Source organism: Boleophthalmus pectinirostris, unplaced genomic scaffold (genome assembly GCF_026225935.1).
Source record: "Boleophthalmus pectinirostris isolate CB_2022bp ecotype Guang Dong unplaced genomic scaffold, ASM2622593v1 HiC_scaffold_18, whole genome shotgun sequence".
NCBI lineage: Eukaryota > Metazoa > Chordata > Actinopteri > Gobiiformes > Gobiidae > Boleophthalmus > Boleophthalmus pectinirostris.
The window spans coordinates 23014970-23038700 of record NW_026571133.1 but is presented as its reverse complement, the minus strand read 5'-3'; the positions used below and the strand labels follow the sequence as shown (position 1 = coordinate 23038700).

Sequence of the window (23731 nt, the reverse complement as noted above, 5' to 3'; positions counted from 1 at the left end):
CCCAATTAATAATTTACCAGATTCAGATTGACTCATGTTTGTTGTTGCATTTTTTGTTTGTTTTTTGTTTGTTTTTTAAATAATGACTGAATTGAATTGATTTTCCGGGACACGCGACATCCAGAGATCCACGTGCTAAGTAAAATATGCCAATCGAACCCGAACCTAAGCATGCTTTAGATTTGACTCTACTTAGTGTTAGTTATTTTAGATCGGACAGGTCCATGTCTTACACTCATAGAAAGTCCTGTCAAGACCTGCAAGTAACGGATCGACGTAAGGAGCGTTGTCTTTATCTTATTGAAGGAGGCCTAAACAATAGAATAAAATGAATACATCATGCATCTGTCATAAATGGCCTTAAATTATTGTTTTGCTCAAAGCCAATGACAACAACGCCAGCAGCAATTTATTACTTTTTTTAATTATTATAATTATTATTAAATAAAAGTGCATTACATTTATCTGTCAGAGCTGTGCAGTTCAGTCCTTGTTAACAAAGAAATTAGGTTAAAATCTGAGTCGCGTGTGGCCATGGTGGAGAAACAAGGAGCGAATATCACACTGTTCATATTTTAGAGAACCACACGAAGTTATTCAAAAAAGAAAGGTTTTGTCAGCTAGACAAATGCCATAGTCCACTCTGTTTACCATGAAATTGCGTCTGAATACTTGATTAACTCAGAGCGCTTTGTACAAAACACAAAAATTATGATCATTTTTATGGGATACAACTCACGGTTATATTTACAAATCTAAACTCCATCACTGCGTTTAAACGCTGTCCTAACATAAAAAGCTCTTGTTTCTTCTTATGAAGTTAAAGGACAGGCGTCTGTCACAGTGCAAAACTACAGCTTGAACTGTGCATGGTTCCGCGTGCGCTCGGAAGTCTTTCGCCCAAAATAGTCAATTAGGAGCTGTCATTTTCAGACGTGTGAATTAACAGCGACGAGCAGGGTTTGTGTTTTTTCAGCAGCTGCGTAATCTTCTCATCGTCTGAGTTCGGGTCCAGTGGTCTGTTGTAGTCATCATCGTCGTCTTCGTTGTCCGAGGTCCCCTTCAGCCTCTCTGTCTCTGAGTCCTGCTTCTTTTTGGCTGTGGCCATCTCCGCAGCATGTTTTTTCCTCCATTTCGTCCTTCTGTTCTGAAACCAAACCTGCGACACAAAAAAAGGAACAATGAAAAATCCGGCACAGAAAACTAGGCCTACGCCGAGTGTGTTTTCAACAACCCATGCAGTTTGTCTGGACTGCCATCCTAGTTATTAAATCAGCAATTATGTAATATACAGGGTACTGGAAAATAATAGTGCCAGGCAAAAGCTAAATAATGTGGAGTCACATGAGAGTGTGCAAAATATATTTTTATTAAAATAAATGAAGGCCTATTTGTTGCCATTTCTGTGGGCAATTATTGTAAGTGTGTTGTTATTTTATTATAGTAAAACAGTCTATGTGTAATTCAAATCTATTATCCAGCCCATATCTTACTATCTTAAAAAGAAGTCACTTTACCTTGACTTGGCTCTCGGTCATTCCCAAAGAGTATGCGAGCCGTGCTCGCTCTGGCCCCGCAAGGTATTTGGTCTGTTCAAAAGTCTTTTCCAATGCGAAAATCTGTTGTCCCGAAAATGTTGGCCTCGTATGTTTTCTTTTGCCATCTTTGTCCAGTAACACCGAATTTTGATCTGAAACGTGGAACAAAATACATGTTTAATCAATAAGCTATAGGATTAAACACCTGTTATAGGCCTCACGTCATCTTAAATTATCTAGGCAGTTTTTTTTATTATTATATCTTTATTTAGGCCTAAAAGGTCAATTAATTTCGTTAAAAAATAAAGTTGGCCATATTGGTTACACACTTACGGGGTGAACAGGCGAATCTGGCGTCCCTCCAGTGGGGGCTCTGCATGACTCCTGGCCAAAAGATAGGCGTTCTCCCCGGGAGGTCCGCCAGAGGTTTGGGGTACCGGGCCACGGCCACCGCGGCAGCGCTGGGACTGAAGTATAGTCCAGGAGGAGGTGGCGGGCTTAAGCTGCTGAATCGGGGCAGTCCTGACAGAATGCCCGCTGTTGAGGAGCCCACAGTGGATGAGCCCGTGGAAGAAGACGTGGAGGGACGGTTTAAGATATCATTTATCCCGTGAGGGGTCGCCGACGAACACTGTTGCGGGGAGCTCAGTCCGGAGGACAGTCCGGTTGAGGATTTGATTCCGGGAGAGGATACGGCCATGCCTCCCGGGTTAGGAGAAGTGGTAGCCGGTGAAGTGGAAGAGTTGGGGCCACTGGAGGACAGTGGGTACGCCGGGTACAAGGGGGTCTTCATCTCGGTCATACTGTGCAGAGCGGCCAAAGGAGGGGTGCTGAGGAGAAAGGCGCTCTGTCGGGACCCGTCCATCGGACCCACGGCTAACATTACCAACTGTGAATGTAGACACGAACCTGTCAGAAAGATCCACTCTGCGCTTTCACTGTTTCAGACGGCCCGCGCACCGCAAAAATCAAAACGAATATAGACTCACATTAAATGTCCATCACAACGCGAATTCGTACAAAATAAAATTAAATAAAAAGCGCGCAAAGATTTATGTAACATCTCTGAAGATACCGAAAAAAATAACAAAAACCGTTTTGCTGTATCCGTATATTCCACGCAGTTCTTGTGTTTTCTTCACCTCAGACAGGTTTGCCCAATAGCGAACAATAAAAAGACACTTTCTCTGTTGTGCTCAAGGAGTTGTTTGAGATAATAAAACATTATCATCTATTTCTAGTGTGTATTAGCTGAAAAGTCAAAAGTTTGAGAGGGGAGAGCGGGGAGCTGGCGGATGTTTGTGTCCGGATTGGGTGACCCGCTTGTGACGTATAACGAGTGGATTTAGGGCCGCACCCTCATTGGCTCAACAGCTGGGCTCTTATTTGCTAGATGTACAATAAAACGATCCACCAGTGACTGCAATCCGTTTTACTCAAAATGAAATTGATAGGTAAACTATTTGGCTATTTGTTACTATATGTGTACTATACTATTTGGCTACTATTTGTTTGACTTTGAGGAGAAAAGTAGGCCATGTTTTGGCATTTGGCTACATTTAAAGTAAACAATATTAACGAGCCAACATCGTCATTTACATTAATTATACTATAGCCTGATTTGCCTAGTGTGTATAGTATATTTATTCTTTTTGTATCTTTTAATACACATCAGCTCTGATGTAGGATTCAAATATTGGCCTAAAAATCTACTGGAGGACATTAGAACTCTTTCAGCACATCTAAATATTATCTACACAAGCGTGTCATTAATAGACTGTTTAAGTTAGATTTAAAGCTGGCCATCAAGAGTATTGCATGGACCTATTGTAGACACAGTGTTTATGACTTTAATAACGAACTTTTTAATAACTCCTCACACAAATCCAAGGCCTCTCACGGCACTTTTTACCCCAACCACCAGTGACATCTAGTGGTCAGCTGGTTGAAAGTGCCTTATGGTTGGAATAATAACTGAACAAGACAAAGGATGTCTTTCCAATGTTTGAGTCACTTAACTTTCATTAAATTGAAGCTTACACAACATTTGCAGGATATTTAAGATTATTTACCCACATCTCAGGTTCTTCCCTCACCAGTATAGGCTTATACATCTTGTACATGTGTAAACAAGCATCCCTTTCGCTTCACCCTGTAAGAACAGTGCTAAAATAAAGAATGCAACTGTCAAACATCAACTGAAAAAAATTTCAGTATCAAATGCAGTTCTAAAAATGTTTTCAAATAATCTGTACATTTGTCTTACTGGGGCAAATATAAACTTGAAAAAGTAAGCTCAACTTGTAGCACTGGCCATTTGCCAAAACTTTTCCCCTACTACTGACAACTCTAGATAAGCCATTCAATAAAGCCTTAGGCTGCAAAAATATAAAAACCTCAAGTTAAATATGGAGGGTGTGTGTCATGCTTGTACCAAAATAAACAGACAGAAGTGATCAGTATTTTCTCAATTTTATTATTGAAATCTATTCCCGTGCCATCAGTTTTTGCTTCTTCAGCTTCTTCTGTGAGACCTAGGAAGAAAAAGGGAAAACACAATGATTTCTTGTAATAAAACTTGAGACATCTCCTTTTAGATACATTTAGTTGCTCAGCTTATAGTGTTTATTTTCATGGTTCATCCAAAGGTGTCCTAAGAAGTCATCATAGCAACTAGAATTATTAAATTTCTTTACAAATACACTTACCTTTTTCTTTTGGGCCACCTCCTCCTCTGGTTTGGGGACGATCTGCTCCTTCTCAGTGAGTATCATCTCAATGTGGCAGGGAGAGCTCATGTAAGGGTTGATGCGGCCATGGGCACGGTAGGTGCGTCTCCTCATCTTTGGGGCCTTGTTCACTTGAATGTGTTCAATGACCAAAGAATCCACATCCAGACCCTGCAGGAAAAGGGGTCACAAATGCCATACAATTTCATCATGTTCATGAACTATAAAAAGGTCAAGTATGAAGTCAAGTTTATATTTTATATTGTAAAAGCAGCTGCACCCGACAGTGCAAAGTGCTACTAGTTTTATTTGGAAGCAAAAGCATTGCTACATTGACAGATCCAAGTACCCATTTCCTCTTGTATGGAAAGTCAATAACAAAGCTGGGTTAAAAACGCTCAAATGAAATATAGTGTTATTTTCACTTAAAACACTCTCTGAACTTATGTACAGAAATTCTGGAGGTTTACATCAGAATGCTTACCTGTATATTGAGACATAAAATGTCACTAAAGAAGCAGTTAAAAGGCATTTGCCACTCTGGGTGTTATGACTGTACTTTACAAAATCATTGATATGAGCCACCTTTATAATAAAAATGAATCCAAAATAAGATGAATCTTGATTTGATAAATGTCCGAGTGACCCATGAACTATCTGCCCATGCAGACAGTATTTTTTAAAAGTCTGTCATTTTTTTGTTCCTCTGATTCTTACGCACTTGCAAGCAAACCAATGCAAGTGCGCCTTTGTAAGAGGAGTTATCAATCCTAATAACTGTGTGGCATTAACAAATTCAGTTACTAGCTGCCAGGGTGATTCAGCTGGCAACGTACGTCAGTGGCTAAATGGAATCACTTGTGCATGGCAAAATTGGGAAAAAAAAAAAAAAAAAACACCACAAAACACATACCTTGAGTTCAGCATTGCTCTCAGCGTTTTTAAGCATGTGAAGGAGAAACTCTGCACTCTTTTTAGGCCAACGTCCCTGGGTCCAACCAAACTGCTTGGCCTATTTATTTATATAAAAAAAAAAAAAGATTCAAAGTTTTGCACAAATGTTCAAAACTGTATCAAAATAGCTGCTCAGCCAACAAAGATTAGTTTCATCTTTAATCCAAAGGTGTCCTAAGATGGTCATCATAGCAGCATTCTAGTTATTCACAGTAAAATTTACACAGACCTACCTGAGCACACCTTCCTACACCACCATTGTAGCGACGGAATGGGACACACTGATGCTTAACAACCACATCACGCAAATATTTGTTGGCCTTGCGGATGTGCATGCCCTTGATGGCCTGAGCTGTCTCGCGAGTGTTCTGGGGACACAAGACTGAGTTACAAAAACCTGATAAGGCAAATGTAAAGCACAGGTTGTAAAGATCCAGTTTTGATTTATCATTCTATACCCAATTACAAGTTTTGTATATAGAAAATATCCAATTTAGACTTAATTTGCAGTTGTAATTATGTTCAAAGTTCACTTTTAACAACCAGGAGCATTAACATCGGAGACAATGAACTACATAACTCATACAAGTAGAAGTATTTCAGAACATATTTAACAAGGTCAACAATTAGAGTGACCAATGTTATGAGACATGGTATTTTGTTGTTTGAACAGGAAATGTTTGAGTATTGACAAATGCAAGCATTTAAATTGCAGTTCCAATGCATCTTACAGCTCTAGGCAAGAGGGACAGCAAGAGATTAAAACAACGCAATCATACCTTAAAATGAACCCGCAGATTGGAACCCCTCGCCTTGCAAGCTGAAATTGAAAGAAGCTATTAAAAAAGGTGCCTTTTAATACAATGTGTTGTTACTGCCAGTAGGGCATCTCAGTCCATTTACTGTATTTTCATCAGAGTTCTAAAGGTGTCCTAAGTAGTCATCACAGATACACAACATGATACATGATAAATTCATGTACATCTGTACTCACACTTTGTCGGGTTCTCGGGGTCAAGTGAGTAGCGGACCATTTTCAGATAGTCTGTTGAAGAGAGCAAAATTATGACACTGAACATTACACGCCAGGTCTAGCTAGGTTAGCATTTAGACGGCATTCACAAAAGCCCAAACAAATGCCGATGCAGTGTGGTTTTAAAGATTCTAGTTTTCAGCATCACATCGAGTCTAACGAAGTCAGGAGGCTCGCCACAACATACTATTTGTACGCGTATGCGAGTTTTAGATCAGGGAACAAGGCCGAGCTGAGGCGTTTGCACCAACCGGTTCCAGAGTCACTTTGTTACAGGCTGCGCCTTCCCATACAGCATTACTTAAACACATTTAAAGAATATTAAATTGTCTAATGCTTTACAAACATTAATTCACGCAGGATGGCGACAGTTTTACTAAGATTCAGCTGATAATGGTTTCTAGTGATACAGACTCGCTCCCATACCTCTGAGGCCGCAGAAGAAAGAGGAAGTTCCGCCGCAGCGCCACTGTTCTTCTGCTTCCTGTTGGAACTACTGCCTCCTGATGGAGAGGTGGACGCACTGCTTAAAAAGAGACCGTATAGTGCAATGTGTTACGTTGAACACTTGGTGGGAGTGTTTGTTATTGGTTAGGGGTTGGCTCCACAAACTTTCCGTATTAAAAACCTGCTCATGTTCCGAGGAGGCCGATAAGGGCCCTTGTACTTTTTCTTAATTGATAAATTTTTGTCCAGCTTTTGATAAAAGGGAACTATCAGTCCCATGGACATGTAAAACCACTTATTTTCAGTCAAATGCTCAATTATGAGAAGAATCTGGACCAGTTTGTACGCCAAACCCACAAAAAATAAAAAATAATAGGATTTTTAAATGGATTCCACCTGGACTTTTTTTTTTTTTTGGCCTATTTACAGGTCCCAAAATCTTATGTTTAGTGAGATATGATTCAACTTTGACATGGGAATTGTCAAAACCAAACTAAAGCTTAATTTGCTGTCTCTTAGACCATCCCCAGGGACACCAGCCATAAATATTTCTATATTTACCCCCAAAAATGTAGGCAGAATTTAAAATCTGACTTTCCTTTATGTAGAGCTTGGGCTCAGTTCAAATTAGAGTACAGAGAGGACAGAAGAGGACAGAACTACAGAGCTTCAGCTTCACAAAGAGTCCAGCCATTTGTTTGTGCTCCAGAGGGATCAGAAACAGATTCTGTTCGAACTGAGAGTCATCTTAGTCAGGCATTTAAGAAAAAATAGGCCTTTTGATCGTCTTTTGAAAAAAAATTGCAATTTAAAGTGCTCTCCCTATGAGTTCTTGAGTAGAATATTACTGTCAGGACATTGTTGCTGCAACTGGATGTCTGCTTTAGGTTACCATGGTGAGGAATTCTCTATTTTTCTTTACACCTCATTATTTTAATGGTCAAAATGTGCCTAAAGCAGGAAGCTGAAACCCATGAATATAACAGAGTATCTTATTTGATTAGGTTATATAAAGCTGTATAATAAATATCAAAATAAAAATACGGACAGTTTCATATTAAAGCCATTTATTTATTTTGGTATTATTTTGTGAGCTGTTAAAACCAGCAAACAATCGCAACACCCCTACACCCAGGTCATGCACACCATTGCACTGATAATATGTCAAAACTAGGATGATCACACCCTAGGCCAACATATGAAAATAAAAATATATTAATAGGAAGATAACCCTCCCCCTCTGTTCATATTTTTCAGTGAGGGAATAAACAAACCTGTCTGTCTCTTCATTCCAGTGACACATTTAATTTAAGTAACTACTGTACAGAAAACATGATTATTATTCTGTGGTTTGGTCAGAAACTGTTTCAGTACAAATTCCACTGACCACTCCTTGGCAGTTAGCCTTTACTGCATAGTCTTTTGTGGTACACCATACAGAGAGATAGAGTAAACAGACATGTTCAGAGTGGACACTATGTAGGTGTCTTGTAATGGTTTGAATTTATGAAACAGAAGTAACAAATGAGTGAGTCAAACAGCCCTGGTAATACAATCTGCCTTTGAATTGTGTGGAAGTAACCAGTATGATGTTTGTGCTGTTCCATAATCCTTCAATACAATGGATACAAGACAAAGGACAAATTGAAAATTATAGCGAATATGACAACATGCAAAGTCTGCTGTTCACATATTTTATTATTGTATAAATACTCAAATATTTAAGAGATGTGAGCACTTTTACATGTCCAGCATCAATGGAAATTACAGGTAGACTCAGGAGATTGGGAAATCCATGGAGCCACTGGTAGAGCACTGCTGTCATTTGGGACTGGGGCTGATCACTGCAGGAGTCGGAGGGTAGATCAGTGCTACATTCACACGCTCGGTGCCATTTGGACAGATGATCTCAGTGAGTCCCTCCGGCCGAGGCTGGCTAAGAAGTTCACCTGAAATACATACACAAGAAAAATAATTGAGGTGCAGTTCTCAAAAAGTGTCACTAGATGGCAGCTTTACTTTATAAACTACTTTGGCCTTTTCACTTAGAAAGTAGAGACCTGTATGTAGAACTATGTGTAAAATCATAATATGGTTTAGAATATTCCAACTTATATCAGACAAATATTGTTAAACTAAATTTATCAAATTTGATTGTCACACTAAGCCTTTAACTCAGTGAACAAAGTGCAGGAGCAGGAAACAACTGCTTTGTAGCCTTGAAACTAATTTGGTTCACAAGCGAGGGGATTTTCACTGTTGCTTGGATATTTGTAAGCCCACAGTGTGTAAATGAGTTTATTGGTTTTATATAAAGGCATAAAGACATCAGTGCAGCGGTGTGTACACATATACTGGACATACAATATCTTCTCCACATTCTAGGACACTTCCTGTTCAGTGCACACAAATCTGTCACAGGCTTTTCCTCCAGCACAAAACAGTCTGACCCAAAGTGAGAGCAGGAGGCTTTATTATATTGAGGATATAAAAATTGCTCTTTTTTTCTCTTGTGTAAAAAAAACCCAAAACAAAACCATAATAGGCTCTGTGCACAACAGCACACTAGCTAGCCCACTGTGCTCAAAGCTAACAGCCACTTTTATTAAAATCTGAGCCCCTGGCTTTCATCAATTTTCCAAAGTCAAAACCTGAATGGCCTCGGCCCTAAGAAACTACAAGCACAGAGCATCAATAGATCAGTATGTATTTAGTTGTATAACTGAATTAACTACTGTTAAAACCACTTTCCTAAGACTGTTTATGCAATACAACAATGGCCCATGTCAGCCTCCACTGATCTAGATTTATAATCAGCTTTAGACATCAACTGACCCCTTTCTGTTGCCCAGATCTTTATCTGCTACAGTTTTTTTTACATCTATATATGCTTTCCACAATCCAAGGCACAGCTTAGTGTGTGCATTATCTCTAATGCAACAACATATTTTACAGGAAAGCTAGACAAAAACTCTGTAGAAAATTGGATAACGGTTCAATATAGAAACACAGGCGTATTTTATCTCTTATGGTATGTCACCCCTATATTCACTATAAGTAAAGAAAAACTACCCACATATCAATATAAATGTGAGAGTGTTTTTTAAACATATTTTACAATTGTCTTAAAATTGTTCATCAAGTGTGCCGTTTTCTTGGCACCTCTGCCATTACAGTGTTAGCAGCACTTAAACCATTAGGCATATTGATTTTGTTCTACTCTTTCACTTTAAGGCTGTTTGGATACAGTCCAGACAAAGACTCTTTCAGAGCAGCCCACTTACTCAACAGCCCAAACAGCTTTTGGTTTTTGTCATTTTCATTGGGAAAATAAGATTTTCATTCCTGGAAGAGGATGAGTAGTCATGCAGTCACTGAAATAGGTCAAAGCTAATAATTCCTCCTCCTGAACCCCATGTTGAAAGAGTCACAAAAACATAATCTGAGGACACAGGGGGAGGAGTGGGAGCAGGAATGTGCAGCTCTCTTGTCAGCCGTTCATATTTAAACTTCAGCAGCAGGTACAAGAATCATTTACATTCCTCTGAGTTTGGCCTGTTTCCCTGGAAGTCTTTCTATTTCTGCCCTCAGAGCTATGAAAAACAACATCCTTAGATTTTCTGTAAAGGAATGTGCATCCTCTTATTCAATAAAAATGCACTTTTCCTGTCTCTGAAAACTCCCTGCAGGGTGGAGGATGTTTGTTAAGAAATGTAGGAAAACTGAGCTGTTGAAAGTCCATTCAGACAGTGTTGGACGGTGATCTTTTTCCTCCACACTCAAGCAAGTGTTCCAGGATCTGTGGAGGTAGTAAAGTGTATACCATAACACGAAAGAGAACATTTGCAATGACAAATTGAAGATATAACTAAAGCTACTTAAAATACTTCATAATCTTGACATTTTACCCTATTAATGCTACTAGACATATTTTATATGTCTAATAGCATACATACATACATACATACATATACACACACCACACACACACAATATACTATATATTGTATATAGTATATAGTCTATACTATATAGTCTGCCTCCATTATATTTTATACTACTACTACTACTAATGATGATGATTCTTATTAGTAGTAGTAGTAGTAGTAGTAGTAGTAGTAGTAGTAGTAGTAGTAGTAGTAGTAGTAGTAGTAGTAGTAGTAGTAGTAGTAGTAGTAGTAGTAGTAGTAGTAGTGTTGAGACTGTAAACTGAAGCATTATAATTATGGCTCAGCAATATGGCAAAATAATTCATCACAATTTTATTTTGAATAATATTTATTTATTCAAATGATAAATAAATGTCTTCAAAATGTTTCATTTAACAAAGCTGAAACTACCACTACATCCCTCTGGGGTCAGACTACCCTGGGCTAGTCAAGAATACTTCCTCATATTCTATACAGCGAAATACAGTCTGGTGTAGCGTCATACAGCAGACCACATTTTATGTCATGCTACTGGATTCACCAGTCAAAAAGAATACTCTCATCATATTGCTCAAATGGCTGCGCCTGACAATCACACCTCAAAATTACACAAAGCAGTAGTAGATTGAATTTCTCTGGGGACTACTTCGGGAAAGTCCTTCTGGTTGGCCAGGTTATGGTGAGATGCCACTATAAAGAGACTGTGAATATCAGTGTGGTACTTTTCTGATCAATAGCCATGTTTATAAGATGTCATTATAATGACATTTATTACTTAAAAACCAACAGGGCACTGCCCGTCACATTGAGACACATACACAATGCACGTCATGGTCCCATTCGATCTATTGTGGCAGGATGCATTGTTGTTGATATATAATTATTACAGTGCACAATTGATTTGTATATGCAACTTGAAATTCAGCTGTGCTGTGGTCAAATTTGGAAATACAACATTAATCACAAAGCCATGAGGGAGGCTATAGTGCTACTGTGCTAACAATCAAAAGTCTTGGTCAGCACAATATAAGCTGCTGCAGAGCTCAGCGAGAGATGGACCAGAGTCACATGCACACCAGGTGTAAACATGCACAGTCTCCATCACATGTCTAAGGTAATTCTGCAGCTTACCACCAGTGATGTAACAGGATTGCCATTCTGTACTATAGGATTACAGTCTGCACTATCAACATGGTCCAAGGTATCACAGGAATTTTCAGTATACGTTCTAATAGTGAATTTAATATATAAACATTTTAATGATTTTAAAGTAAATATAGGGATGGTCTGAAAGGGTTCACACTATCTAGAAACTGCACGTATGATATTTTCCAGTGGTAGCCACAATATATCCTTATCTCAAAGAAGATGTCTCAGTCTGAAACGTGACTGGACAGAAAACATGATTTAGGAAACAAAGGTTGACAAGGCTAACATGGGCATCCGGGCATGTTGTAACAAGCTGCTCACTTGTGACGCAGACATGCATATAGATGGGTTTTAAGAATATCTAGTTTATTTCATTAAAATCCTCTCCTGTCAGAACTTTTTACTTACATTTTAAAATACATTTTATTAAAAAAAACAAAAAACTGTTTTGTAACTGCTAATAGGCATGGGTGATATTGATATTTTTCTTGCATTTTCCATCATTCCATTTAAATATATTGCTATTCCGCGACATATGGTATTTTATTTCATTTAGTTTAAAATACCGAATCTCATTTCAACAGAGTGAGAATAAGTTTAATGGCAGCTTTGGTTTGTGTTGAAATAAATGCAGACTTAATGTTGCTCACCTCAAAAATGCAATGCAGCCGCCAGCATGCCCTGAAATTAATTACAAACATGTGACTCTGCTATGTTGCTGACATTACGACAGTGTCTCAAAGAAAGACACAAGGACCACAGCAGACAAGTCAGCTGTTTGACGACTCCACACAATGCTTCAGTTTTCAGTAAAATAACTATGCAGCCTTTTACATATCTTACAAAGTAAAATGGCTCTGGTATTTCTGTTGGTTGACTTGACCTGAGAAAATAAAGCTACAAATAAATAGATTAGTTCAAATATGATACCAATTAAAAGGAAAAAAGGTCCTGCTAGTACTGTGAGGTATTTTAAATTAAATGTATTACCAGCTGCAACATGTTAACACTGCTGAATACTACGCATATCACAGATTAACAAAATATAACTGGAGGTAGTATGAAGGTAGTACAGAACAATAGGCATATGCCGGTGGCAGTAAAAACGGGGTTGATTGGCAAAATGACATCTTGAAAATAAGTGATTAAAGATTGCTCAAACATGCACAAATCACTCGACATTCAACTTCGGGTGAGTAAATGGTGGGGGAAACAACTATAACATGGTTGAAAGTTCTGAAAAATCGATTTTGCATAATAATATTCGGTTTTGCAGTCACTGAGTAAAAAAAAAAACAAAAACAAAAAAACACTATAGGCATTCAATGAATGAGACATCATCAAAGGATCATTTAAAAGAAACATGACAAACTGTTGGTTCCATGTTTGTCAAGATATAGACATAACATATAGACAAACAGCATCTAAATAAGAGATAAGCATAGCATGGAGAGAATTAACACAGATTTACACTTGAGTCAGAGTACGATTGTACACCGGTTGCCAAATTATTGTGCAAGTAACTGACAAATAGGTTCTGCTGCCTTTGCCTACAAACTTATTTGGCCAAATCCCCACTAGTCTGGTAACAGGGCATTAAAGGAGTCATTGTAGACAGCAACTTCAACAGCAACTACCAGTAGTGAAAGTGCTTTTCACTTGAGTACACATACAACAGAAAAGGCCAAATCTACAATACGGTAATTTAGTGGCAGCCACAGGCACAGTGGTCCCAAAGCAGTGGTTCTGACGTAAGGTTCTGTCTGCCTGTACAACACAGGTGGAAAGCCTAACACAGACTCTGGTTTCCTAGTCATCCCTGCTGTAAACTGTAACTGTCTATGAGGGAACTTTGATCTTTTTGCCAAGGATACCACTTCATTAGTGTTCTAATCATGTATTCCGTATCACGCTTTCCCAGTGTTTCTCTAGTCTAGATAATAGGGATCATAAAGGCCCATATAATAAAATCTGTGTATGAACTGACTGTACAGGACTTCTGAAAATCTGATTAAAATGAATAAAATTCATCCAATTTATTTATTCAAAAAGGACTGTGCGTGTAAGTGCACATATGCTCTATTGTCTCCAATGGCCAATTCGTTTCCGTCTAATGTCCCACAAATGTATATGTATATGTATGTATATGTGTATATATATGTGTATATATATGTGTTATATATATGTGTGTGTGTATGTATATATATATATATATATATATATATATATATATATATATATATATATATATATATATATATATATATATATATATGTGTGTGTGTGTGTGTATGTATATATATATATATATATAATATACACACATATACATACACACAACAATATTGTTGCTTTACACCAGAGAACTCAACACAGTAACTTGGATAGCTACCGCCCTATTCCAATCAGATCTCCTAAGCTGAATCAGTACAATGTGTTTATGTGTATGCTACTATATGTATCTAATCAAATATTTATTTAAATTGACTACCTACCTTTATGCATTACAATTGATAATGGTTCATGAGTTCATAGTCACCAATAAATGCTTGTCTTGCATGCAACAACCAAAAGAAGTAGCTCTTTTCAATTTTCATTTCATAAACATTGGAAGTACATCAAAAACATCTCCGTAAAGTCGATATTTAAAAAGAACAAATACATTCCTTTAAAGTCTTTTTCCTCATCCAACGACAGTGTGTTTATTCTGGAGCCTAAACTCTGCATCAGCCCTGAGCAGCTAAACATTTCATGTCCATAAAAGGCCTGGCACTGGAGAAACTGCGTCCTGGTTCACAACCATAAAAAAGCAAGGGAAGGGGTCTTAGTACAGAGAAATACATCATGTTGTGTAGCCTATGTCTTAATGGTCTGAAAGGGCAAAATAGTGTAATTTGTTGAGCACTGGTACAGATGAGTCAGGCCCTTAAACACCTTCTTTTTGAGTTAACACTTATTTCCTGTTTAAATCTCCATCTATTAAATAATTACTTAATTTTCACTTCTCTATACTTCACCTAACCAACACAAAAACACAAGGACCATTGAGCTATTTCATTTGGTCCACTGACACAGTTTTTACAGCTCCCAAGACAATTCTGCAAAGCACTTCCTGCTTCGGTTCAATGGCCAAACAGAAAATGAACTTTCCATGGGATTCTTTGCAGTAATCAGCCCAGAAAAAAAACATCCTACAAACATCCACAGAAAGTAGAAACCACCACCGCTATTTTAGACCCTCATCCTGTATATATTTCAATTCTATATTAGCAACCATTTCTAAATACACTTACACAATTCAGTTGTGTGACACAGATAAGAGGAAAGTTTTGGTCTGCCTTTCAGTACAATTAATTTTTCAACAACTGTTTTTTGGTCAGTTATATAACTATGAAAAGGCCATAGCAACGTGTTGAACACAAGCTCTATTCAAGAACAATGAACAGACTAATCAGGGCATGCTTCACTTAATGGCCTTATGAAAGATTACTAACGCTGTCAAAGGCCCCACTCATTGTGCTAGAATTGTGCATTCAGAGAGTGAAATAATCAGTTGTTCACTGCTGAATCTTAAGAGACAAATCAGATATGCTTTTGTGACTATGTATTTTATATTGTGCATAGTGTGACAGAAGCAGGTACTGCTGCTATGGCATCATTATCTTTTAGCAGCTCTATTTAGGCCATAAGTGTGGAGTCAGTACAGTGCTACTGCTGATGTTTGGCTAATTCATCCTCTATGTTTTAGGGCATGGAATTAATATGGTTTTAACTGTGGTAAAGATGTAGGCTTACTTCTACAAACATAATACATTCAACAAAAATAATTGCAGTAGCATGTAGAACCTAATTTAAATACTCAAATTGGACTTATTACCTGGAAAGGCATGTGGGCTGGATGACCCCCTCTTGAGGCACTTTGAACACAGGATATGCACAGAGTAGTGGAGCGCAGGCCACTCTTGAAGCAGAATGTTCAGCTCTTCCACCAGTGGCATGATGGCTTGCCACGCAGTCCAAATGTTAGGCAAGGAAGCATGGCTGACTATGGACAATGTCTCTGTCATTTTTCCTTTTGGTGGATGGTGGCTTATTAACACAGGGACTTTACCACGATAAGCACAGATTTGATGTCTTCCATCTGACCTTTGGACGACATGGCTATTTATCTGCACACTGAAGCGATCAAAGAGTCCTGGAGGAAAGAAAACAGGGAAGCAGTACTGAATGTTCAGCTGCTCCACTGAGAAGAACTGGCAGAAGGAGCCTCCACTGGCTGCGCCCTCTGTGCTGCTGGAGGACTCACTGTTGACGTAGCTGGGAAACCTGTACCACACTGTGGCTCCATTCAGAGGCTTGCTCCGAGTTTTGTTGATGCAGTAGCAGATTCCCATCTTCTCCAGGAGCTGCATGATGAGGTGAAGGTCCTGCTGGGTCTGAATGAGTGGTCTGAGAAGCAGGCGGATTACGTTAGAGGGCAGAAGGCCATTTTGAAGAAACCCCTCCACAAAATGCTGCAGATGTGTAACCCTGAGACTTTCTCCTTTCTCATCCTCAATGACCAGGCTAACCCTTCCTTTGTCCCCCCTCTCACCCTCAGACAGAAGTCTGTCCAAGAGAGTGGATTCCTCTCTCTGGAAAAACACATTTAAAATTGCTATAAATCTTGGAAGATTGTGAAAAACATATTCTTTGAGAGTAGGACTGTCCTCAAAATACAACATTTTCCCACTCTCATGTAGGTAGGACAAAGCGCTCTGTAGGCGGTCCTCTGTTAGTCCTGCCTGGAGGCCCAGACGTGCAGAGTCCCACCAGGAAAGCCACAGATCTTTGGGTTTAAAGTGCAGTTCTTCTAGCATCTGCCAGGACTTGGGCAGCACGCGGTGGAGATTGGGGAAAATATCTCTGTGGTCAGCAACAGACATGAGCTTGTCCCTTAGCCTCTGGATGTTGGTCTGTGCACAGGTACAGCTAACAGTCAGAACAGGGGAGAGGATCTGCAGTCTGTGGTTTAGCATGTACTGTAGCTGGGATTTCCTGCGCTGCAAGTTCCTATCTGACACACCATAAAAAGGGATATGAGGGCTAAAAGAGCGGGCATTAAAGCCCTGTTCCAAAGCCAGGTCCACTTGCTGAATGAGGCCTCTCAGAGACTCTATGTCAGCCTGCTCCTGGAGGCCGATCTGTCTGTGAATGTCCAGGCTTTTCTCCTCCACTTCCATTTGTCCGCACACGTCTGTGTGTGTGCCCACTATACACACCACGGCATGAGGAACTTTGGCACAGAGGAGGTGAAGAAAATACCCAACATGGGCATAAAAGTTCTTGGGCATATACATTTTGAGATTTACTACAAGAACATACAGAGCACCAGGGGACAGAAAAAAGGACTTTATGAGGTCATAATTTTGCTTCCCTGACAAATCATACACTAAAAATGTAAGACACCTGTCTATATCTGCTACCCAGTTTGTGACTTCAATTCCTTTGTTTCCATGGAAATGTGTCACATTTTGTGACTTGAAAACTAAACTCTGCCCGAGTAAAGTTTTACCAGAGTTCTTCATCCCCATTAAAACCAGTTTAAGTCTTGGCTTCACAGCAAGCTGGGATTGTGCAAGTTCTTTTTGATAAGCAGCTATGTATGGTATTCCTTTCATACACACCTCATAAGGAGGCTGAATAAGAGGGTTATCCTTGACTTTCCAAATGTTCACTTGGGATAGCTTTCCAAAATTATCTGGGAGTATGGCTATTTGATTACCCTGTATAACAAGCTCTTCCAATTTTGACAGTTTTACAATGGAGTCTGGCAGATATGTTATGCTGTTATTGTCCAACCACAGATTGGCCAAGTTCACAAGTCGCCCTAAATCTTCTGGAATGCAAGTCAGTTTATTTCTGCTCAGGTAAAGTTCCTCTAATCCTCTGATACTTAAAATTACCTCAGGAAAGTTTTCAAAGTGGTTTGAGGAGAGATTAAGCATTTTCAGTCTTTGCAAATTGGTGAAGGCAGGAGGCAACACTTGTAGGTGGTTACTGTCCAGCATTAAGCTCTCAATCTTGTGCAGTTGACAGAAAGTGTCTGGTAATGTGTTGATACGAAGGCAACTGAGCCATAAGATTTTTGTGGACTTTAGTTTTACAAGATCTGTTGGTAATTTCTCAAATTTATTCCCTGACAAGTCTAGCTCCTCTAACTCCCAGAGACCAAGGATCTCAGTAGGGAATTGATTTAGCTTGTTGTGATCAGCATCCAGCGTTCTCAGCTTAGTGAGGTTAGAGAAGGATTTGGGTAGATCCCGTAGCTCATTAAAGCTGATGTCGAGCTCTTCCAAAAACTTAAGCATACCAATTTGAGAGGGTAAAAATTGTATTTTGTTATGACTGACACAGAGCTTTTTCAGTCCCTTTAACTTCCCCAGATCCTCAGAGAGACATTTTAGACAGTTGTGGCTCATGTCCAGTTCAAGTAACTGCCCTAGCTCAAAGATGACGCCGGGAATAACCGTGAACCTATTTCTCCTGAGAACAAGAACACGGAGATTGTTCAGACTGGATCCCAGGCCCTCGGGCAGTTCCTGTAGGAAATTATTACCGATATTGAGCACCTCTATTTCGGCAATATCATCTGGCAGTATAATCTCCTGGTTGTTTTTGGAGGACAGGGTGAGCTGTCGCAGGTTACTCCGCAGTTTCCTGGATCTGAGGGCTGCATCCCTCCATATCCTGGCCGTCTTTAGGTTATTCTCCTTATCCTCCATGGCGTTGCAGCCAGGCGTTTCCTCCTTGTTTTCATTTACGGTCCTCATCGATATTGCGCGTGTAGCATGATGATCCAACAGCAACAATCTTTACGGCACGGGAAAACGACAGTGCTAGCCGCCAGATAGTCAAACATCTTCAATGATAATAACGCTGGCCTTGGCCACAGCGTTGCTCCGTGCATCCTCTGCTCCTGCGCCATTCACCACACAATGAAAACAAACCAACCGTGATTATAGCGCACGCTGTAATCCCCGACGACTGGAGTGTAGCACTGGGCTCGCTGTCCGTTTCATAATGGCCCCGGTAACCTTCTATAGTTCATCTCTCTGGGTCACTGGCTGTATGGCTTTTGTCTATGCAGTGTCTCGGTTGTTTTCGGCATCTAGGAATGAAGTGAAGCGTTGGAGTAGGAGCAGTGACACCCTCCCTGCACACTGCGTCAGTTGGGCCCACCTTCCAGTATTTCCTTCTCCTTCCTGCTCAGTCACCAGTTCCACCACAGGGGGGCAAGGGAAAGTGACTGCCCGCACATGGTCAGACTGCGCAGTGTCCGCATAGATCCATGGTTGAGTAAATTACTTAACTATAACACTGTCAGTATTATTAATACTAATACTACAATAATATATTAATACTATAAATTAAGTCTTATGGTTAACAGTATATTAAAATCTAATAATCGATTAGATTTGATTGCACAGAAGCCCTAAATTCACTCTAGGGTTTCGGAAATAACATTTGTGCCAATATAATGACTCGTTGTGAGCGTTGGGTCACCTCTGCGGTCACCACATAGGATTCGTGGGGAAAAAATCGCTATAATCCAAAACAACACTATTGGATTCTATGTTAACCAAAAAGAGGACTCTTGCGCCATCTTAAGGGCGCTTTTGTATACGGAGAATAGATTGGAAATTTGTGAGTCATACACATCCATTGAGCTGGCTTGTATTTTATTTGTCCATTATTGAGCTAAAACAATTTTATTACGTTTAACTTGCGAGGACATTTTATTTTCGTAGAGCGAATACATTAATACACAGGAGTAGGACTGGACAATATGAAAAAAGAATGTTAATTGAAAACTGAATAAAATTGTGGTACAATGATTAAACAGATCTAGTAGCAACACTGTGATATCTCGGTGACCAAAAACTGTATGCCCCTAATAATCATTATAAAGAATGTTAATGTCATTTTTAACAACCATACAAGCCATATTCTATATTCTATATAACTCATTTAGACTATACCCTTTTCAAATACCATGAGCCCATTTCACCAGTTACATGTCTCTTCTATTGAAACAAAAATATTTGAGCATTTGACCTTAAACATTAATACTGCATTGCATAAGTAAACAAGAGGTGCCTGGACAGCAAACAAAACTCAGGGAGGTGGGTGAAGGACAGGGTCAAAATCTCAGTGAACCACGCTTAGTTGCTTACAAAAGGTTTGCATTAAAATGTCTTTTACAAGTCTGAACTGAGTAACATGATATGTTTTCATGTCTGTAAGACTCTTTAGACAGTGAGCTATTGCTTCACAAACAATTTAGTTTTTTTGCATCTGATTAAATTTATTCTTAAATTACAGGTCAGTGTAACTTACCAGTGAAATAAATCCAATTTCCCAACACAGTGCAATGCATAAACACAAAATGCAACATTTAACTTAAATATAAGTAATACTTTACCCATATTGCTATCCAGTGCTACCGTGAAACACTGTTAAAACACACTTTATTTAAACTGATAATTCACCTATTTTTTTCTTGAATAAAAGGTGGAAACTATATTTAGTAACTCTTTAGTTCTCACAAATGTGACATACAGCGCATGGCTACTTTTCGATAAACCACAATTAAAATCATTCAATAACTAGAATAAAAATTACATCATGACACAGAATGTGACAATATCCAATGTGCATCTATATTACATGTGCCTTTATGGAAAAAGAGTGTATCCCAAAAGCTTTCCCTTGCATTGAATAGTAGCAGCACATAATAAAAAAGTATTGCACAGAAACACAAAGGTACTGTGTGCAAACAACAATGTATCTTTTGACAGTCATTTTAACAAGGTATTGTTCCATTTTCAAAAAATTGAAACATGGTAATGCTTCATAGGGAAAAAAAAATTAAATGTCACATCTCATTGTAAAAGAGTATTTAGTAGTATGGGCCAATGTTTTCATAATTTGCATAACTTGGCCAATCAGGAAAAATTCCATGGGAGCAAGTAGGGCTCCCATAGCGGTCAAAATGGATCCCAAACCCTAAAGATTCATTATGGCAACTGTCCTCATCTCGTTTCTTCATTGAAGACCAAAGGATACGATAGTTCTTCCCCTCATTACTGTCCCAATACTTACAGCCTGCCACTTCATAGCTTATGGCAAATTCAATGCGTTCATGCAGCCTCAAATTGTCAGGAATAGAAACCTCAAAAGAGAAAGTGTCACTGTAGGAACTTGGATATGTGTCTTTTATGTACTTGCATCCAATATCTGCATGGCTTTTCCATGTGTCAAAGGTCACCCTCACATTCACAGACTTCTCAAAAGACACATTTTTCACTTTAATTGTTCCAGCCAGAACCTTTTCTTTTAACACGCAATGCTCCAGACACACATAGTTATTCTCCAGGCACTGGCGAAAGTGCAAGTAATCTGATGAAGGCTGTGGAAAGTCCAGCACCAACTGGTCCTCTTCAGTAGCTTGTGTGATGGCAGCATTCAACATCTCTTGCACACTTGCAGGAATGTCAATCTGATCATTAAACTCAGAGAATATCTTTACCCTGGTTAAGGAGAGTCCTTTGTGATCTGCAAATGTCACCTGTTTTTTGGTTTTTCTTGTGGTTTCATTGATTGAATTGTCATTGGCTTCAATCTGGTCAATGCAGTGCGAGTGTTCAAACGTCAGGCATGAGTTTTGATCTGGCTGGTAGTTTTTGGAGGTTGTCCTGTAGCCAAACTCCTCTTGGGACAGGTAAAGGGGCAGTGCCATGTCAATTGGCATTGTCAACTTCGGGGGAAACATGCACAGCAAACTAAAAGAGAAAATACAAACTTAAGTTTAAAAACAAATTTGGCCTACTTATAGGGCCTGTTGTTCATTTAGGCTTTAGGACATTTTATAGCATGTCCGAAGGAAACGCATATAGTTACGGCAAGCCAAAAACATTCACATTTACGCCTATTTTTAACATGTTAACACTTTATTTGATGCATATTATAAGTGTCTAATAAGAATTTAACGCATCAAATAAGCTTATCATACACATCAAATTATTGTTATCTGACATCCGTATGTCCGTATGATAATGATCTACTCCCACTGATTTTCCTGGTCAATGACTTTAAAGTGCTTTCAGCCAATAACTGACCAAGACATAGAGTCCAGAACAGTCCAACACCGATCTTCCTGTACACATTTATGTTTCTCTCCCATAGAGCCATTCTTACAATAAAGCCTTGACTACAACTTATTAATGTGCACTCCTGGTTTTACAAAGGCTCCTTTAGTAATGATTGTTATTAGTGGTACATGGAAAGGACCATATTTGCACTGTCTCACTGCAATGGAGTGTCTCACTGCAATGGAGTCTATTGAAATTCCCATTGTCCCACTACCATTTGCCTGATCTGTGATGACCTATCTACAGCAGCAAGGAGAACTCCAGGGGTGAACATGTGATACAGTAATGTGGCCTTCCAATGAAAATCCGTGGAAAAAATGTGCTCCTAACATAGGCAACCTTGATGTAATTTGCTCAATTGTGACATCCTTTATACATAAACAGGTTAATTCAAATCTAAAAGCTCAACATGTAAAATAATCACTATCCAGTCCTCGTTTCATTGTGCCATCTAGTGGGAAAAAATGCTTTAGCATAAAAATAAGCAACCGCCGCTGAGTTCGTGTATCGTTTAATGTTCTCATTTGATAATTATATCAGTTGTGTAATGACCGACATACTGACAAGATAAATACGTAAATTTGATAGATGACAATTTACTCAGTGTAAAGAGTACAGAACGTGCACAGAGAGATCGGTGTTGGACTGTTCTGGACTCTATGTCTTGGTCAGTGATTGGCTGAAAGCCCTTTAAATTAATTGACTGGGAAAATCAGTGTGGGGGGGGATCATTATCATATGGACATTTGACGAAATTAGAATTTAAAGCGTCAAATAAGCTTATAATACGTGTCAAATAAAGTGTTAACGCGTTAAAAATAGACGTAAATGCGAACAGTTTGGCTTACCATACATAGAAAGTTCAAAAAACGTGCACCATCCAAGTTTTAGGTGTGAGTTTCAAGGCTGAATAAAAGGTGTGCGGTTCTGTTAAATCTCTACTAAAAGCATCTATTTGTGGCACTAGCACTTCGCGGCCCATCGTGAAAAAAAAGTTTGGACACTCTTGGTTGCTCCTTTTGTCGAATTGAATGCGGAAGATCTAACGCGCAAGCTTCCAAGTATAATCTAAAGTTTGGGAAATTAATTGAACACCATTATAGCAAGGTAGCGAGATATTTTCGATTTGTTAGTTCAACTATATGCAGATTACGTTACCTTGATCGGTTCCGGTTAACAAGGGGTAGCTTTGCCTTTTGATGAATGGGGTTTGCAGGTTAGCTTGCAATCATTTTAGCTTAAAGTTGCATGTAACTCCTCTTTGTTTAGGATTCATAAGCACCCTTAAGCCACCTGTACACTGCCAATTGTAAACGAGAACAGTCTTTGCAAGCACTTGTACTGTGTTTTTTTTTTTTTTGTTTTTTTTTTCTTTGGCCGCTTGAAGCGCCACACCGGGTTCACGTGGACACTCGTGCGCAACCAATCAGAGCGATGTTTGATGGAGTGATCGCTGCTCTCCAAATGTGCTCTCCTGAACCAGGGCATGCAGAGATCGACAGATATAGAGGTGACTGGCACCGGAGGTGGTCAAAGTACTGCATTTCATTACTTGAGTAAAAGCTACAGATACACCTGGTTAAAGATTACTCTATTACAGGGGTGTCCAAACTATGTCCAATTTTATTGGCCCTTTTGTTGAAATGGCGCAATTGAAATGTAAGCAATTCTACCGCTATAACCTCAATAACATCACATTGCATTGTGATACAGACCTAATATTAATTTCAAGCCATGGCGGTTTTGTCAAAATGATGTA

The 23731-nt window shown here is 39.1% G+C and overlaps 4 protein-coding genes and 3 non-coding genes across 7 annotated transcripts; all 7 read right to left on the bottom strand.

The window, feature by feature from the left end:
* Positions 1–913: 913 nt before the first annotated feature.
* Positions 914–2421, bottom strand: nkx6.1 (NK6 homeobox 1). Its single transcript, XM_020926761.1, has 3 exons — positions 1872–2421; positions 1518–1690; positions 914–1159 (listed from the first exon to the last, which is right to left on the bottom strand). The coding sequence occupies exons 1-3, from the start codon at positions 2419–2421 to the stop codon at positions 914–916; spliced, it is 969 nt and encodes a 322-aa protein (XP_020782420.1).
* Positions 2422–3994: 1573 nt separating this feature from the next.
* rpl17 (ribosomal protein L17) lies at positions 3995–6706 on the bottom strand. The gene is made up of 7 exons (XM_020926399.2): positions 6681–6706; positions 6216–6266; positions 6001–6041; positions 5455–5589; positions 5181–5279; positions 4247–4438; positions 3995–4072 (listed from the first exon to the last, which is right to left on the bottom strand). Exons 2-7 carry the CDS (start codon positions 6253–6255, stop codon positions 4025–4027), a joined length of 555 nt encoding a protein of 184 aa, XP_020782058.1. The 5' UTR covers positions 6256–6266; positions 6681–6706; the 3' UTR covers positions 3995–4024.
* Positions 4145–4211, bottom strand: LOC129409086 (small nucleolar RNA SNORD58). The gene has a single exon (XR_008632253.1). It is a non-coding gene; the product is annotated as a small nucleolar RNA SNORD58 (small nucleolar RNA).
* Positions 5349–5416, bottom strand: LOC129409087 (small nucleolar RNA SNORD58). The gene has a single exon (XR_008632254.1). It is a non-coding gene; the product is annotated as a small nucleolar RNA SNORD58 (small nucleolar RNA).
* LOC129409088 (small nucleolar RNA SNORD58) lies at positions 6107–6173 on the bottom strand. Its single transcript, XR_008632255.1, has one exon. It is a non-coding gene; the product is annotated as a small nucleolar RNA SNORD58 (small nucleolar RNA).
* Positions 6707–7751: 1045 nt separating the features above from the next.
* On the bottom strand, positions 7752–19018 carry mfhas1 (multifunctional ROCO family signaling regulator 1). Its single transcript, XM_020926398.2, has 2 exons — positions 15657–19018; positions 7752–8650 (listed from the first exon to the last, which is right to left on the bottom strand). Exons 1-2 carry the CDS (start codon positions 18589–18591, stop codon positions 8523–8525), a joined length of 3063 nt encoding a protein of 1020 aa, XP_020782057.1. The 5' UTR covers positions 18592–19018; the 3' UTR covers positions 7752–8522.
* Positions 19019–19499: 481 nt separating this feature from the next.
* Positions 19500–23317, bottom strand: ppp1r3b (protein phosphatase 1, regulatory subunit 3B). Its single transcript, XM_020926750.2, has 2 exons — positions 23131–23317; positions 19500–21603 (listed from the first exon to the last, which is right to left on the bottom strand). The coding sequence occupies exon 2, from the start codon at positions 21591–21593 to the stop codon at positions 20721–20723; it is 873 nt and encodes a 290-aa protein (XP_020782409.1). The 5' UTR covers positions 21594–21603; positions 23131–23317; the 3' UTR covers positions 19500–20720.
* Positions 23318–23731: the final 414 nt, after the last annotated feature.